Source organism: Gnatocerus cornutus, chromosome 4 (assembly GCF_029298725.1).
Source record: "Gnatocerus cornutus isolate USDA-ARS CGAHR chromosome 4, icGnaCorn1.1, whole genome shotgun sequence".
In the NCBI taxonomy this organism is placed as follows: domain Eukaryota; kingdom Metazoa; phylum Arthropoda; class Insecta; order Coleoptera; family Tenebrionidae; genus Gnatocerus; species Gnatocerus cornutus.
Genome location: NC_142236.1, coordinates 8082716 through 8101837, shown reverse-complemented (window position 1 = coordinate 8101837; position 19122 = coordinate 8082716). Strand labels below are relative to the sequence as shown.

The 19122-nt window shown below is 29.5% G+C and overlaps 1 protein-coding gene across 3 annotated transcripts in view; it reads right to left on the bottom strand.

Moving 5' to 3' along the window:
• Positions 1-1045: 1045 nt before the first annotated feature.
• Atg16 (Autophagy-related 16) overlaps positions 1046-19122 on the bottom strand; it is a 510049-nt gene continuing 491972 nt past the window's right edge. For 2 of the 3 annotated variants that reach the window (XM_088034516.1, XM_088034515.1), the window contains exons 12-13: positions 5329-5475; positions 1046-1368 (exon numbers count right to left, since the gene is read on the bottom strand). In XM_088034516.1, the coding sequence (XP_087890642.1) occupies positions 1254-1368; positions 5329-5475 (262 nt within the window). In that variant the 3' untranslated portion in view covers positions 1046-1253. The remainder of the gene's footprint in view (positions 1369-5328; positions 5476-19122) is intronic. The other variant, XM_088034517.1, reaches the window with a different exon arrangement.

Genomic DNA, 19122 nt, shown 5'->3' with positions numbered 1-19122 from the left:
GAATTCTTCTTCTAGATTCTTCTAATTCCGCAGATTTTTGGAATTCTCTTTCCTTTGAATTTTCTCAAGATATTTTAGTTCTTTTTTCCGATTTTTGGTTTTCTATTGCAATAGTTTAAATCCTTTCGTTTATTGAATTCTTCAGGTTTTTTATCCGAAAATAATAATTTTTAGAGTTTTTGCAATTGGAAATTGAATAAAACCTTCTCAAATTTTGAAATTTAGAATTTCTGAACATAATAAAACCTGTTGAAAACTTGAGAACTTGACGATATAAAAAACAGATTAATAAAAATTAATAAAAAATTGATAGTGTCAACTTCCGAAATCCTAAAAAATCGAAAATATGTGAAAAAATGTGCAGTTCATTTTAGAAATTCATTGCAAGTAAATAAAAATTATTGGAAAAAACAATTACAATTGCATTCGACTATGAGTCTTTATAATAAAATTTTTAAAAATAAATTAATATTGTCCCCTCAAGCACATCACCATATTTCCAGTTCCACATTTCCCATTTTTTTAAATTAGTTTTTCGAGTAAAACAACAATATTTCCATGTCAATTTCATCTCAAACGAGCGCTTTTCCGTGCTACTTTATCTAAACTCACCTAAACTGCGACTTCTCCACAAAGTTCCTCCGAAAATAACTTTCAACTTTCCATAAAATGCATCTTCGTATTTTCGAAACCAGCTTACATACTGATCCAATTTACTAAGGTGGGTATCAGCCGCTTTACAACCACACAGTCCGATTTGTGTGAAAGTTCCACCTCAAAATTCAATTTCAGAAATATGATAATACAGTTTAATCGAAAGCTTGAGGCGTCGCGACGCCGTATAATTTTTTCTTTCAAATCCCCTCAAACACATCGTTTTATTACCAATAGGAAAAAAACGACGGGCCCAGTAAACTCCAGACACCGAACGATAAAACTAACTTTGACACGGCTTCTCCATCCAGGATTAATGTCCTTTTAGCACGCGATGTAATGGAAGTAACCTGTTCGGAAAAGGAAGCACCTGGACGGGGAAATATCAATAAAAAAATTAACTGTATATTAATAAATTCCAATACATGAGGAGAAGCCCCGATTTCTTTACAAAATATATAAGTGGTCGCAATAAAAAACTTACAACAGTAGTAACAATAACACGAAGGAATCGACGATTTCGTGACACTTTCGGCTTAAATTAACTAAAAACGGAAAAGCAGTGATGACTTAAGACTAGACGATTTTTTTTGAGAATTTTAGATGTCGCTCCAGATGACGGCCTTCTTGGAACGGTCCACGCTGGCCAACATTGTTCCATAGGAGTGCCAGCCGGTCGCGGTGACGGCAGACCTGGAGAAGAGGCCAACAGATCTTCAGGCATGTAACAGACACCACATGCAGCAACAAAAAACACTACAGAAGGACCAAACTTCTTGGAAGTTCATTAATGCACGATTTCGGTTTTTAACGCACCAATTTCCCAAAATTATAAAAATACAATAATTAAAGAACGCAGAAAAGCATTCCCTTTTGAGCATACGTTCGTTTGCTCATCTAAAACACGTAGTGACGAAATAAAAGGAAGCGAGGCGTGCCGAGCGGTTATCGGGTTTTACCTCCGCACTTGCGAGGCGCGCCGAGCGTTCATCACTTTTCAACTATTTCAAAATATCAAGACACCAAAAATATTCCTCATCAAATTCTGCGTACAATAATATATAAATGATCTTTTTAGTCCTACAAGAATGTACACAATGGCACAATTTCATAGTGTAGAAAAAATCTGAAATCTGATAGCAATAGAATTCGCCTTTGCGTCAATTGTTTTGAGATTAAAAAAATGAGTGTGAAAGCGAAATTTCATAAAAAATATTTTGAATCCTTAGAAATTTTTTATTTGATTGACGATTCGAAAAAAAATGTAATAAACGCTCGGCACGCCTCGCTCCATTTAAAATCACATCGAATAAAGGCTCAGCACGCCTCGCTAAGTTAAAAATCAAATTAGGCCGTTTTATAATCGATGTCAGGACACAACAGTGCTTTAATAAGGCTCTTAAAGCACCAAAATATAAAAATACAACACTTGACCTAATATTAGTTCACCATTTTGAACACAAAATTACGAAACTACAAAGCCTGGGATTGTTTGGTCATTTACAATATTAATGGAACAAAGAGAACACGAATCAAAAGTTGTTCATTAGAGTAAAATATTAATGCACAGGAATGGAATTTACACTGTCTATTTGGCCGTACTAATTTTCATTCGAATGTTAATTGTAAACGTTCAAAGTGCAGATAAACATGGTTTTGATTAATTCCGATGCGCTCATTAGTGATCAACTGTTGGATTTAAATTAAGTCGTTGCTCAATGGAATTTGCTAAATTAACACAGATAGAGGAATATTGAAGTGACAAATACAGGTGGTTCATAATAACCGGATGTTTGTATTAGTTGATGATCTGTTATGAAATTAAGATTTTTCGTTTCTGCTTTCTAAAATACTTGACCTATCGATCTAAAATTTGGTACATTTGGGGAATTTGAGCTGCTCTCCCGATTGATGTGCGAATCAAAGAGCTGCAAAGATGCTTTTATGTCAAAATAAATCTTGAAAATAGCCAATAAATTGAATCTTGCTCCGTTCTTACTTTTTGACCATTCTCTTTTAATAAATTCACCTAATTCATATCAAACGTTTACTTATAGATTCTGAGGTGCCCTTTCAATTGATATACCATTCAAAAGGATTTGACCAAAATTCTATCCCAAACAAATGCTCATTAAATTCGATTACTTACTAGTTATACTGCATTCTTTGCCTTTCCCTTCAAATATATTTGATTATAGATTTTGAGCTTCTGTTTCGATTGATATGTCAATCAATATAATTTGACCACATTACCATGCGAAAAATGTTCTCAAATAGCCCTTAAATTTCATTTCTTATTTCGACTGGCTAGATGTTATTTTTTTACTTCTGCGTTCAAAAATATTTAATCAATTAAAATCAAATTCCGAGTATTGATACATTTTGAAGTGTCCTTTTGACTGATATATCAATTACAATTTGAACAGATTTTCAAGCAAAAATGCTATAAAACGGCCCTTAAATTTTATTTCTGATTTTGACTAACAAAATTTTAGTTATTTGCCTCTGCCGTCGGAAATTGTTGATCTATCAATATCAAATTTAGCCTATTTATAGATTTTGAGCTAGAAATTTATGCAAAAAACGTTATCAAATGGCCTATAAATTTAATTTCTCATTTTGACTAACAAAATTTTAATTATTTGCCTCTACCATTGAAAATACTTGATCTATCAATATCAAATTTAGTTTACATCTAATATTTCAGAAGCTCTTTCAACTGATATATGAATCTACTAGACTCTCCTGTCAAAAATGCTGTCTATCGAATGGCCATTCTTTGCTTCTACCTTCAAAAATATTTTATCTGTCAGTATCAACTATCGTCTAGTTATAGAATTCAAAATGTTCTTTGAACTAATATCTAATTCGAAAAATTTGACTAAATTTTTCATACTACAAATGGTCCTTAAATTGAATTCTTTTAATCAACTAGTTAGATGTTAATTAATTATTTGTCCAACGCTTCAAAAATATCTAATCTATCAATATAAAATTTCGTCCACTAACAGAGTTTGAGATACTATTTTGACTTCTATATCAATCAACCAGTTTCGAATGCTGAAAATATTATAAATATCAAATTTTTGTCTACTTATAGATTTTAAGATGATCATTTGACAGATATGTCAATCAAAAGAATTAAACTTGATATTTCATGTTAAAAATGTTATCAAATAGCCTAATAAACTCGAATCCTTATGTCAAACAGTTAGATGTTAATTCTTTGCTTTTCGCTCTAGACATATTTGATCCATCAATATCAACTTTCTGTTGATTGATTTTAAAATGTTGTTTCGATTGATATAACAATCAACAGAATTTGATCAGATTTGCCTGGCAAAATAGCTATCAAGTGACTTTTAAATTCGATTCCTTCAATCGTCTAGCTGGATTTTCATTTTTTGGCTTCCTTCTTTCAAAATCCTTGGTTTATCAATTCCAAATTTTGTTTACTATAGATTTTAAAGTGTTCTTTCGACTGATGAATCAAGGAGATTTGAATAAATTTTTCATGCTAAAAATGTTATCAAATAGCTCTTAATCTCGAATCCTTCTATCGACTAGTTAGATGTTGCTTATCGCTTCAAAGATATTTGATCTACCCGTATACAATTTTGTCTATTTTTACAATTTTAGCTGTTCTTTCAATTGATATATCAAATCAATAGAATTTGATCAAATTTTCATGCCAAAAATGCTATGAAATAACCTTTAATTCCATTCCTCCTTTCGAGTACCAACATTTAAATTCTTTGCCTCCTTTATTCAAAAATATTTGATCTATCAATAACAAATTTCGTGCACTGTTAGATTTTGAGATACTCTTTTGACTGATATATTAATAAGCTAAAGTAACATGCCAAAAATTCTACCAAATGTCTTTGAAAATTACTAGTTAGATTTTAATTATTTGTCTCTATCTTCGAAAATGTTTCGTCTATCAATATCAAATTCTGTCTACTTATAGATTTTGAAATGTCTTTTTGAATGATATATAAATCAAAAGATGCCCAGGACTTCATGGCAAAAATGCAATGAAATAGTCTTTAAATTCTATTCCTCTCTCTTCAAAAATATTTGATCAAATTTCGGCTATTTATAGATTTTAAGCTGTTCTTTCAACTGGTGTATCAATCAAAAGAATTTGGCCAAAATTTCGTTCCACAAATAAAATCAAACAGACTTTCAATTCGATTCCTACTGTTTATTTATCTATCAATATCAAATTTCGTTTACTTATACATTTTGAGCCATTCTTTCGATTAACGTATGAAATAAATGGATCAGACGATAATTTTGAACATTTTGATAAATGAATCAAAGGAGTGTGATGACGTTTTCATCTTAAAAAAAATCGATTTCGAGTATCAAAGTTTGGTATCAGATTTTTGCCTCATCCTAGAATCTATTGATTCCAATTTTTGGTTTGTTTGTAACGTAGAAAGACTCAAAATTTAGTAAAAAAATTCAACCATTAACTATCCAATTTCCCGGGCACTGTCCATTTGACTCTGGTCTAATGGAGTACAAAACGACAAAACCAGTCCTTCAATCAATTAAAACAGTAAAACTATAAAGAACGTCGAACCTCCAAGACGTATGGCCATCGTTCCAACAGCCTCCAACTTGCCAAAAGTAGCATTAAGCAACAAGACAAAACAGTGCACTTACGAATGTTCCTTAAGCACCCCTTCCACTTTGGCCGAATTAACCCCCCAAATAAACACACTCCCATCGGCAGACCCCACCGCCACATACTGCCCATCTGGGCTAAACGTGACCCTCGCCCAGTCACAGCCCACTTTGAATCCATCACAGCTGTAACAGAAAAACAATTAGTCCAAGTAGCAGTCAGAAATTCTCATCCATAATAATTTTAAAGAAAAATTCTCGTGTAAAGTGCGCGATAATGGTAAAAGTTTTCAGATCGGAGTTTTCACGCCAAAACACCGTCGAATATCTAATAAATCACGCGGACATAGAAGTGGGTGGAGTAATTCATTTTCGTACTGAACACGTTAAACACTTAACTTCTTTCGAGGGAAAAGTGGGTTAAGTGGAGACGCCAACAGGTCTTCTGTGTGGATAGCGGCCGCGATAAGACAGCACCCTGGGCGAGACTGATATCGCCATAAAGTCATCGTTTTTATCTTAAGTCATTAATCTTACGATGGGAGACAGGGCGCCGCCGGTGGCTTAACATTGGTGTATTTGTAAACTTCTTTATCGAGGAGGACGTGCGACACATGTTGTAAAAGGAGGAACATGGGACCAGGAGGTGCTGTGATGTGAAGGTGCGACTGGGACTGCGGGATGAAAAATCGTCCTTGGATGATGTAGACGGTTTTATTTAGTGACGCGTTTCTAAAGCATTTATTTAATTTTAATTTTTTAGAAAGAAAGTTTTATTAATTACAAAAATGTTTCCCCAAAAATTTTTTAATTCGACTGTATCATTAAAATTTGTACCTTAAGTATCTTTGTTCGAGTTTCAAATTACAACCTCATTGAAAAATTGTTGCAGGTTTCAGAAGTTTTTATTAGTTTTTGAAATTGCAAATATTTAATTTTTTTATTACAATTTGTAATTATGGTCGGTTTAGCACCATTGAAATAAAATTAAAGGAGAATGCTATCTTTGACTCGCTTAATAACTCTACCAAGAGTCAAAATTATAAACCAACCGAAACCAATTTTACAAATTTTTAATTTGATGACAAAAAAAATTCCATTTTTTTTATAAAAACATTGTAATTTTGGTAACTTTAGCACTATCACAACGAGCTTAGAAGAAATTGCTATATTTGAGTCGTTTATTAACTCTGAGTGCCAAAATTAAAATCCAAAAAACAAAAGGTAAAATAGAATTTTCAATTTTCTTTATAAAAATTGTAATAATATTGGCACCATTACATAAAATTTTAGGAGATCTTTGACTAATTATAGCAATAAAATTACCAAAACTACAAATTTTAGGGAAAGATTTCACATATTTCTGTTTCGCCTTAAAAATACAAATTTGTAAAATTTATGTCTTTTGATTTTGCAATTGAGCTGAGTTAATATACGATTCAAAACTAGTAATTTCCCCAAATTTCATACTTGTTGCTGTAAAATTACCAAAATTATAAATTTTAGAAAATTACTGATTTTGACGCGCTTATTAACTTTGTCGAGTGCTAAAATTGTAGATTTTTTTGATAATTTTTTCAAAATTTTGTTTTCATGGCAAAGTAAAAGTTACAACATTTTTATCAAAATATTGTAATTATAGTAATTTTAGCACCATCACAAAGAAATTTGGGGAGAATGCGATTTTCGACTCGCTTATTAACTCTACCAAGTGTCAAAATTATTCAACAGGAACCAGTTTTCCAAATTTTTATTTTGAAGATAACATAAAATTTCTGTTTTTTTTATAAATTTTGTAATTATGGTAATTTTGGCAAAATTACAATTAAATTTGAGAAAACTACAATTTTGAGTTGTTTATTAACAATGCCAAAAGCCAAAGTTGTAGACTAAAAATAACAGTTTTTCCAAATATCTATTATGAAGGAAAGTTAAAGTTCCAACATTTTTTATCAAAAATTTGTAATCACGGTAATTTTAGTACTGTGTATTACAATAAAATTTAAAGAGATTGCTATTTTTAACTCGCTTATTAACTTTACCAAGTGCCAAAACTTTAAACCTACAGGAACCAATTTTACAAATTTTTATTTTGAAGATAAAATAAGATTTCCATTTGGTTTATGAAACCTTTGTAATTTTGGTAACTTTAGCACTATCTCAACGAGCTTGAATAATTTCTATATTTGAGTCGCTTATTAACTCAACCAAGTGCCAAAATTAAAAACCCAAAAGCACCAATTTCACAAATTTTCATAAAAAAGGTAAAATAGAATTTCTAACTTTCTTTATAAAAATTTGGTAGGTATTTATGATAATTTTGGCACCATTACAATAAAATTTTAGCAGATCTTTGACTAATTATAGCAATAAAATTACTAAAACTACGTATTTTAGGAAAATATTTTTCATATTTCTGCTTCGCCTTGAAAATAAAAATTTCTAAAATTTGTGTCTTGCTATCTAAAATTTTGCAATTCGGCAGAGTTAATATACGATTCAAAACTAGTAATTTCCCCAAATTTCATAGTTGTTGCTGTAAAATTACCAAAATTATAAATTTTAGAAAATTACTGATTTTGACGCGCTTATTAACTTTGTCGAGTGCTAAAATTGTAGACCCAGTAAAACCAATTTTTTCAAAATTTTGTTTTCATGGCAAAGTAAAAGTTACAACATTTTTATAAAAATATTGTAATTATAGTAATTTTAGCACCATCACAAAGAAATTTGGGGAGAATCCGATTTTTGTCCCGCTTCCCGCTTATTAACTCTATCAAGTGTCAAAATTATAATCCAACAGGAACCTGTTTTTCAAATTTTTATTTTGAAGATAACATAAAATTTCAGTTTTTTTATAAATTTTGTAATTATGGTAATTTTAGCAAAATTACAATTAAATTTGAGAAAACTACAATTTTGAGTTGTTTATCAATGCCAAAAGCCAAAGTTGTAGACTAAAAAAAAACAGTTTTTCCAAATATCTATTCTGAAGGAAAGTTAAAGTTCCAACATTTTTTATCAAAAATTTGTAATCAAGGTAATTTTAGCACTATGTATTACAATAAAATTTAAAGAGATTGCTATTTTTAACTCGCTTATTAACTCTACCAAGTGCCAAAATTTTAAACCTACAGGAACCAATTTTACAAATTTTTATTTTGAAGATAAAATAAGATTTCCATTTGGTTTATGAAACCTTTGTAATTTTGGTAACTTTAGCACTATCTCAACGAGCTTGAAAAATTGCTATATTTGAGTCGCTTATTAACTCAACCAAGTGCCAAAATTAAAAACCCAAAAGCACCAATTTCACAAATTTTCATAAAAAAGGTAAAATAGAATTTCTAACTTTCTTTATAAAAATTTGGTAGGTATTTGTGATAATTTTGGCACCATTACAATAAAATTTTAGCAGATCTTTGACTAATTATAGCAATAAAATTACTAAAACTACGTATTTCAGGAAAATATTTCTCATATTTCTGCTTCGCCTTGAAAATAAAAATTTCTAAAATTTGTGTCTTGGTATCTACAATTTTGCAATTCGCCAGAGTTAATATACGATTCAAAACTAGTAATTTCCCCAAATTTCATAGTTGTTGCTGTAAAATTACCAAAATTACAAATTTTGGAAAATTACTGTTTTTGACGAGCTTATTAACGTTGCCGAGTGTTAAAATTGTAGATCCAGAAAAACCAATTTTTTTTGAAATTTTCAATTTGCGATTTTTGACTCGCTAACAAGTGTCAAAATTATTCAACAGGAACCAGTTTTCCAAATTTTTATTTTTAAGATAACATAAAATTTCCATTTTTTTTAATAAACTTTGTAATTATGGTAATTTCTGCAAAATTACAATTAAATTTGAAAAAATTACTATTTTTGAGTTGTTTATTAACACTGCTAAAAACCAAAGTTAAAGACCGAAAAAAAAACAATTTTCTATTTCGAAGGAAAAGTCGAAGTTCCAACATTTTTTATCAAAAATTTGTAATCACTGTACTTTTATCACTATTACAATAAAATTTAAAAAGATTGCTATTTTCAACTCGCTTATTAACTCCACCAAATGCCAAAATTTAGAAAATTTTATTTCTAAGACAAAGAAAGCAATAATTCTCCACAGTTTTTATTAAAATTTTTAATGGTAGTTTTCGCCCTATCACAATAAAATTTGGCAGAATTGCTCCTTTTAACCCGCTTATTGACTTCGCCAAGTGACAACGTTATAGACTCAAAATAACCAATTTTCCAAATTGTCACTTCAACACAAAGTAAAACTGTAAACAAATTTAAAAAAAAATGTAATTCCGGTAATTTTAGCAGCACTACCATAAAATTCACTTATTAATTCCACCAAATGCCAAAATTATAAACCGAAAGAAACCAATTTTCCAAATTTTCATTTAGAAGGCAAAGTAAAAGTAAATATGGTAATTTTAGCACTATCACAACGAAATTTGAGAAAATTACTCTTTTTGACGTGCTTATTAACTTTGCTATATGCCAAAATTGTAGACCAAAAAAAAATTGTAGAAATTTTTATGTTAAAGTCAAAGTAAAATTTTCGACCCTTTTGAATAAAATTTGTAATTTTGGTAGTTTAGGGACTAATTGATCGAAATTTAGAGACATTGCTATTTGTGATTCACTTACAAACTCCATAAAGTGCCAAAGTTATAGGCCCAAAAGAACCCATTTTCCAAATTTTTATTTTCAAGCTAATTTTCATTTTTAATAAAAAATCGTAATTACGTTAATTTTAGCACTAATACAATAAAGTTTGAGAAAATTGTTATTTTTCAATCACTTATTAGCTCTGCCAACTGTCAAAATTAAAAAACAGAAGAATCCTAGTTTACAAATTTTCAGTATTAAAGCATCGTAAGATTTCCTGTATATTTCTTTAAATTCGTAATTATGAAAGTTTTAGCACTATTCCAACAAAATTTGGAGAAGTTGCCAAATTTACAAACCAAAAAGAACCAATTTTCCACATTTTCTATACAAATTGTATAAATAACGTTATCCCGCATTTCATGATTTTCTTTTAAATCAAAACTCAACTTGATTAACATGTAATCCCATTATTCCAATAATTAAATCCCAATAATATCTATAAATTAAATAAACAATGTTTCATAATTACCAGTTTAATCTAAAGCAACGTGCCTCCAACATGTATCCACTCTAAAATCGATAGAATTATTATCATTTTTCCCCCAAATCAACAATTTTGTTTATTCAGTTCCAAACAAAAATAACATTATAGATATCGCTAAAAAACATAAAACCGCCAGCTTCATTAATATAATTTTCCATCAACTCGAATTTCCAGAAAAATGAAAATCCGGTAACTGGAATAGCATTACAATAAATCCACATTAATAAGATTCTAGTTGAACTATAAATCTTAAGTCGGACCCGACAAAAAATCCGCTTCTTTCCGTTTGCGTGTGCACATCTTAACCTTTCGCCACAGAATTCACACACATGTAGAGCAAACATGAACAGCTTGTATGCAAATATCAAACATTTATTAAGTGCACACCTGTAATGAAAATAGACAATCAATTAATTAAACACGGCCACCGTCAATTTGTTTTCATCCATATTTACTAAATTCATAAATATGTAAAATCACTCGTGAGAAATAGAGTCCGGGGAAAACCAAATAAAACTAGCAATTCGATGATATTGGCAATGTTGGCAACGTGCCATTTATGGACGCACATTTGTGATGTTGGAAAACGAGATAAAAAGCCAGTTGTCATTGTTATTAGATCCGACATAAAAGAATTCAAAGTGTATTATCATGAAATAAATAATAATCGAAGGGAAATATGAAAATGCGAATGATGTTTCGTCTATTCATTGCGTTTTTGGTTTGGATTGGTGAATGTTGGCAACGCACAATGTCGAAGAGGTGACGAGTTGCCTACGTAGTGACACCGCATTTGGAAAGGAATCGAATGGTGCCAAAGTACAGCATTGCTAAATGAAACGTAGAAATGTTTTTAATGTTGGAAATATTTTTTGCTTGTACTGATGCGAAATGAATTAATGCATAAAATTTTTTGTGAAAGGTCATTGTTCGTTTGTTTGTCTGTTTTATTATTCAGTAGAGAGCAAAATGCCAAACGTATGCAATGGATTTTACTAAAATCAGTAAAATATGTCAAAAAAAATTATACTCCATTCTTTCTATATTCTAGGTGCATTGAAATCCTCTAAATTGTACCTTGCCCGTCATCAAAATTTCTAAAATTTATCTCTTCGCAACTAGCAGGAGTAGAACATGCAAGAAGCTCCCAAAATTTCATGTCTTTAGCTCTAAAATTACCAAAATTGCAAATTTTTCATTAAAAAATTGTAGACTTTTGGTTTTCCCTAAAAACATTAATTTTTATTAGTCGCTTTTGCTCTATAATTTCGACATTCGAAAGTTACCAAGACCATAAGGAGCGATCTCTAAAAAGTCTATGGCACCTAAATTAACTAAATCGTGGATTTTTATAAAAAAATGAGATTTTAGGTTTGCTAAAAAAGCAAAAATTTGTAAAATCTGTTTCTTTTGATCTATAATTTTGATTTTCAGTCAAGTCAATTGGTAGAGCACAAAGAACGATTTTTCGAAATTCTATGTTTTTTGCACAAACATTACGACAATTACAGATTTTAATAAAAAGATTTGAAAATTTTTAATTTGTCTTAAAAACGAAAATTTCTAAAATCTGTCTCTTATATATAACTTTGACTATATAACTATATAACTATACAGGGTCCGGCAACAATTGTGTCCACCTCCAAAATCATCTTTAATTTTAAAGATAAAATTTTCAAAATTTGCATACCTTCACAGTTAACAAAACTCTAGAAGCTGACGCAAAAATTTGTTTTTTATCACTGATAGTTTTGGCGTCGCGACGCCTTAACAATGTAATTTTTAGGTAATTGTGAGGGTTTGTGATATCAACCCCTAATTTATTTTTTTTTCAATACAAATATGTTTAAAATATCTCAGTTGTTATTTTAAATTCAATGCAAATTGTCTTCAAAATTTGAGAAAAAAATGCTGTTTTATCAAGTTAGTTTCCAATTTCATTATGTCAAAACTGCTAACTACGTTTACACCCATCTGTCAACATCTTGTGTCACAAATGACATCTATCTTTTGGCTCGCTTTAGATTGTAACAAAAGTCTAACTTGGTGAAATTGTCGCTTTGTCAATGTTAATTAACGATTTCTGGTGTCCATAAAGTGCAACATGCCAGTGTTAATCAAAATTAACCTTTATAAAAGTGAATGAAGTGACTTGTGAAATTTTGGTGTAAACGTAGTTTGCCACTGCGCCGTCATAATTTTGAAAACTAACTTGATAAAGCAGCGTTTTTTTCTCAAATTTTAAACACAATTTGTATTTGATTTAAAACAAAAACTCAAATATTTGTGTTACAGTTATGTCGAAAAAAAATTTGAATTCGCGAATATTTTTGCAAAAACTCAAAAATCGCGTAAAATTATAGTTCTTGGGCGTCGCGACGCCAAACAAACCGTGGTAAAAAACAAATTTTTTTGTCAGCTTCTAGAGCTTCGTCAACTGTGAGCGTATGCAAATTTTCAAAATTTTGTCTTTAAAATTAAAGGCGATTTTGGGGGTGGACACAAGTGTTGCCGGACCCTGTATAACTTTGACATTTAATACAGCTAGTTAATAGGACAAAAAAAATTGAAAATTGTATGATTATGGAACTAAAATTACCAAAAATGTGGATATTCATAAAAAATTTGAAGATTTTTGGTTTGCCATAAAAACAAAAATTTCTAGAATACATTTTCGTCTTCTCTATAATATTGTCATATAACACAATAACTAGAAATGATATTTGGAGCAAGCTGTGCTGTTAAACTTTCATGTTTATAACTCTAAAATTACCAAAATTACATAGTATGTATTTTCATAAAAAAATTGAGATTTTTGGTTTTACTTAAAAACGAAATTTTCAAAACCTGTTTCTTCTGCTCTACAATTTCGACTTTTAGTCAAGTCAGTTAGTAGAGCACAAAAAACGATTTTTCGAAATTGTATGTTTATAGTACAAGCATTACGAAAATTACAAATTTTAATAAAAAAATTTGACAACAATTTGATTTGCCTTAAAAACGAAAATTTCTAAAATTTCTCTCTTGGGCTATATAATTTTAACATTTAATACTGCTTTTTAGTAGGACACAAACAAAATTGAAAATTGTATGACTATGGCACTAAAATGACCAAAAATGCGGATATTCATAAAAAATTTCAAGATTTTTGATTTGCCATCAAAATAAAAATTTAGAGAATACATTTTTGTCTGCTCTACAATTTTGTCATTTAACACGCGGTAACTAGAAATGGTATTTGGAGCAAGCTGTGCTGCCGAAATTGCATGTTTATAACTCTAAAATTGCATAGGATATATTTGCATAAAAAAAAATGAGATTTTTGGTGTTACTTAGAAACCAAATTTTTAAAATATGTTTCTTCTGCTCTACAATTTGGACATTCAACGCGGTTACTAAGAATAGTACTTAGAGAAAATTCTTAAAGTGTTATCTCAATAGCTTTAAAAGACCTAAAATTACATATTTAAATAAAAAAATTTGGAGCTTTTTAGTTTCTGTCAACAACAAAATTTTCAAAATCTGTTTCTTCTGCTCTATAATTTTGACTTTTAGTCAAGTCAGTTAGTAGAGCACAAAAAACGATTTTTTGAAATTGTATGTTTATAGTACAAGCATTACGAAAATTACAAATTTTAATAAAAAAATTTCACAACTTTTAATTTGCCTTAAAAATGAAAATTTCTAAAATCTGTCTCTTGGGCTATATAATTTTGACATTTAATACTGCTTCTTAATAGGACACAAACAAAATTGAAAATTGTATGACTATGGCACTAAAACGACAAAAATGCGAATATTCATAAAAAATTTGAAGATTTTTGGTTTGTCAAAAAAAATAAAAATTTAGAAAATACATTTTTGTCTGCTCTATAATTTTGTCATTTAACACGCGGTAACTAGAAATGGTATTTGGAGCAAGCTGTGCTGCCGAAATTGCATGTTTATAACTCTAAAATTATCAAAATTGCATAGTATATATCTTCATCAAAAAATTGAGATTTTTGGTGTTACTTAGAAACCAAATTTTTAAAATCTGTTTCTTCTGCTCTACAATTTGGACATTCAACGCGGTTACTAAGAATAGTACTTAGAGAAAATTCTCAAAGTGTTATCTCAATAGCTTTAAAAGACCTAAAATTACATATTTAAATAAAAAAAATGGGAGCTTTTTAGTTTCTGTCAACAACAAAATTTTCAAAATCTGTTTTTTCTGCTCTATAATTTCGACTTTTAGTCAAGTCAGTTAGTAGGGCACAAAAAACGATTTTTCGAAATTGTATGTTTATAGTACAAGCATTACGAAAATTACAAATTTTAATAAAAAAATTTGACAACTTTTGATTTGCCTTAAAAACGAAAATTTCTAAAATTTCTCTCTTGGGTTATATAATTTTAACATTTAATACTGCTTCTTAATAGGACACAAACAAAATTGAAAATTGTATGACTATGGCACTAAAATGACCAAAAATGCGGATATTCATAAAAAACTTCAAGATTTTTGATTTGCCATAAAAATAAAAATTTAGAGAATACATTTTTGTCTGCTCTACAATTTTGTCATTTAACACGCGGTACCTAGAAATGGTATTTGGAGCAAGCTGTGCTGCCGAAATTGCATGTTTATAACTCTAAAATTGCAGAGGATATATTTTCATAAAAAAAAATTAGATTTTTGGTGTTACTTAGAAACCAAATTTTTAAAATCTGTTTCTTCTTCTCTACAATTTGGACATTCAACGCGGTTACTAAGAATAGTACTTAGAGAAAATTCTCAAAGTGTTATCTCAATAGCTTTAAAAGACCTAAAATTACATATTTAAATAAAAAAAATTGGAGCTTTTTAGTTTCTGTCAACAACAAAATTTTCAAAATCTGTTTCTTCTGCTCTATAATTTTGACTTTTAGTTAAGTCAGTTAGTAGAGCACAAAAAACGAATTTTCGAAATTGTATGTTTATAGTACAAGCATTACAAAAATTACAAATTTTAATAAAAAAATTTGACAACTATTAATTTGCCTTAAAAACGAAAATTTCTAAAATCTGTCTCTTGGGCTATATAATTTTGACATTTAATACTGCTTCTTAGTAGGACACAAACAAAATTGAAAATTGTATGACTATGGCATTAAAACGACAAAAATGCGAATATTCATAAAAAATTTAAAGATTTTTGGTTTGCCAAAAAAATAAAAATTTAGAAAATACATTTTTGTCTGCTCTATAATTTTGTCATTTAACACGCGGTAACTAGAAATGGTATTTGGAGCAAGCTGTGCTGCCGAAATTGCATGTTTATAATTCTAAAATTATCAAAATTGCATAGTATATATTTTCATAAAAAATTGAGATTTTTGGTGTTACTTAGAAACCAAATTTTCAAAATCTGTTTCTTCTGCTTTATAATTTTGACATTCAACGCGGTTACTAAGAATAGTACTTAGAGTAAATTGTCAAAGTGTTATCTCAACAGCTTTAGAAGACCTAAAACTACATATTTAAATAAAAAAATTGGAGCTTTTTAGTTTCTTTTAACAAAATTTTTTAAAATCTGTTTCTCTGCTCTATAATTTTGACATTAAACACGGTTACTAACTGTAGCACTTAGAGTAAATTCTCAAAATTTTATCTCAATAGTTCTAAAAGTCCCCAAAATTACATGTTTTCATCAAATAAATTTATTGGATCAAATCTTGGTGTTTGGTTTTTAGAAATTTTTATTTTCAAACGGACCAAAAATTTTGCAAGGTTTGGAAGTTTCACTTTATTTTTTACTGTGCCAGTTTATAAACTTTTAGAACAAGAAACAACAATTTTAAAAATTCTCAATTTGTTAGAATAAAGCAATTTATTAGATCAAATTATCAAAAATAAAATTTATTCCCAAACACCAAATTTCGTCAAAAAAGACCGGTTTAATCATCGCTATAATGATTTTTTTGACGAAATTTGGTGTTTGGAAATAAATTGTATTTTTGATAAAATATTTTCCAAAAAAAATTGGAGATTTTGGGTTTGCTTTAAAACAAACGTTTGTAAAATCTGTTTCTTCTGCTCTATAGTTTTACTATTTAACACGGTTACTAAAAATAGTACCTAAAGGAAACTCCCTAAATTTTATCTCACTAGCTCTAAAATTACCAAAATTACACATTTTCATCAAAAAAATTAGATATTTTTGGTTTTACTTATGAAGAAACTTTGTAAAATTTGTTGCTTCTGCTCTATAACTTTAACATTCAACAACCAACAAAAAAAATTAATATGTTAATTGGTAAATTTCCTTTGGCAGCTTAGAACTTGATCGACATGTAATGGGTCAAGGCAGTAAAACTTCTAAAAGCCAAAAGTAGACGACAAAAATAAAAAAAAGCAATAAAATATCAAAATGTAAGACCGTTTATACATCAATCAAATAACAGCCAATTATTAGCAGCAAAATCTAAAAGTCCTTTTCCAATTGTGTCTTCAAAGACAACGTTTTTTTTACACTGAGTTCCTCCTAAATAGCTTAGATGTATAAATTGCCAATTTACTCTTTCATGAACTTCACATGTTACGATTCCAACTCAAAATCTTTACAATAAAAACTAACTTTACAGACAGATAAAATAGTCACATCAAATTGGCAATTATTCTAAATCAATCCGTTTTGTTGAAGACTTTCAATTACAAGACAAAATTTCCACTAGAAATGTTAACTTTCACCGTCGACAAGAAGAAGCTCGTTAAAATCGTTCATTTCAATGTGCATCCATGCACTCGTACATAACAACAATGAAACCTTTGAATTTATAACTGACTGAGTGTTCTTTATTGGAGTTTCATTTCCAGGCGCATCCACCATTTTTGTAGGTTACATTAAATTTTCTTGGAAGAAAAGCAAAACGGCCGTTTTTGACTTTCAAATTGTTGTAAAACTGACTGTTTCGATTTTAGAGTGGTAATCAACTGTACCTCTGCCAGTTTGGTTGCGAACGCGCTCATTGTGTTCAGTCATGTTTCCCCAAATTGCACACATTGCCAATAGAAAAAGTGGAAAACTCCTGCCATCAAAGCGTCCGTGTTCAAATAAATTTCATTCGCTTTACGTATATTCGGTCTATATAGAATAACTTGTTTAAAAAGATGTTTATTGGATTCCGACTATTCGCTTGAATGCAACTTTACGATCGAAATGGGAGTACATCATAGGGTGCGATATTCTGGTTCGATAACGGCGCAGTTTGAGATAGGAACTCAAAGCGAATTGTCGTTATTTCGTCAGGATTAAGGAACGATTGAGCGTATCTACTGAGTCGCTCAAAAGACTGAAAATTCAAAGGCGAACGAAAGATAGCGACGAGCTTTATGAACCGGCTTTAAAAATACCAGAGCAGTCAGCTAGTTTCACGATGATATAAATTATCTGAATTTTATTGGAAAACAGGGAGGAGGCAGAGAGAAGATTGGAAGAAGATGTGTTCTCTATAAGGTTTGTTGGCGTTTGATCGTATCGAGCGAAGATTTGGTGTTAAATATTTTAGTTAATTATTTTCGGATAAACAACAACCAAGTTCTACGTAGCTTCTAAAGTTCTTTTAAAAATTTAAGAATCCAGGACTGTCCAAAAGTTCAAAAGAGGTCCGCCAAAATCTCCAAATATTCAAGAATGTTGTAATCAAAAAATATAATCTAAAATTTAATGTAATACAGGAATTAAACATTTTTTCCTACAAAATTAACCACAAAATATTAAAATTGTAGAGCAGTAAAAACAAATTTTTAAAAATGTTTATTTTTTAAGTTGTAATTTAAGTCGTAATTTTGATAATTTATGTTCTATTGACATAGACAATCTTGAGAAATCCTTTTATTAACTACTAATTAACTGTGCTAAATGTCAAGATTATAGAGCAATAGGGCAATTTAAACAAAAATTGAATTTAAAGCAAACCAAAAATTTCCGAACTTTTTTATTAAATGTGAGTGCCATTCACATGCAAACTTTAGAAATTGTTCTTTGTGTTGCAGTAATCAATTGTGCCAGATGTCAAAAATTTTCGTTTTATTGTGGTAATTTATATACTATAGACATACAATTTTGAAACCAAAATTTTTTAAATCTTTTTTAAAAATTCCTAATTTTGGTAATTTCCGTGCTATAGACATGAAATTCTGCAAGATTGCTCTTCGTGCTTTAGAAATTAGCTGCTCTAAATGTCAAAATTATAGAGCAATCGAAACTAATTTTAGAAAGTTTCGTTTTAAAAGTAAACCAAACTTTCCATTTTTTTTATTAGAATCCCTTATTTTGACAATTTTATTGTTATAGACATTCAATTTTGAAGTTGCCTTTTGTGCCTTACTAGTTATTTGTGAAAAATGTCAAAATTGTAAAGCAAAAAACACCATTCTTAAAAATTTTCGTTTTTAAGGCAAACCAAAAATTTCCAAATCTTTTAATTAAAATCCGTAATTTGGAAAATTGATGGTCAACTAATTATCTGTGCTAAATGTCTGCTAAATTATAGAGCAGAAAAACTAATATAAAAAATTTTCGTTTTTAAAGCGAACCAAAAGTTTCTACATTTTTTTAAAAATTCGAATTTTGATAATTTCCTTGCTATGGACATGCAATTTCGTAAGATTGCTCTTTGTGCTCTGAATTTTAACTGTTCT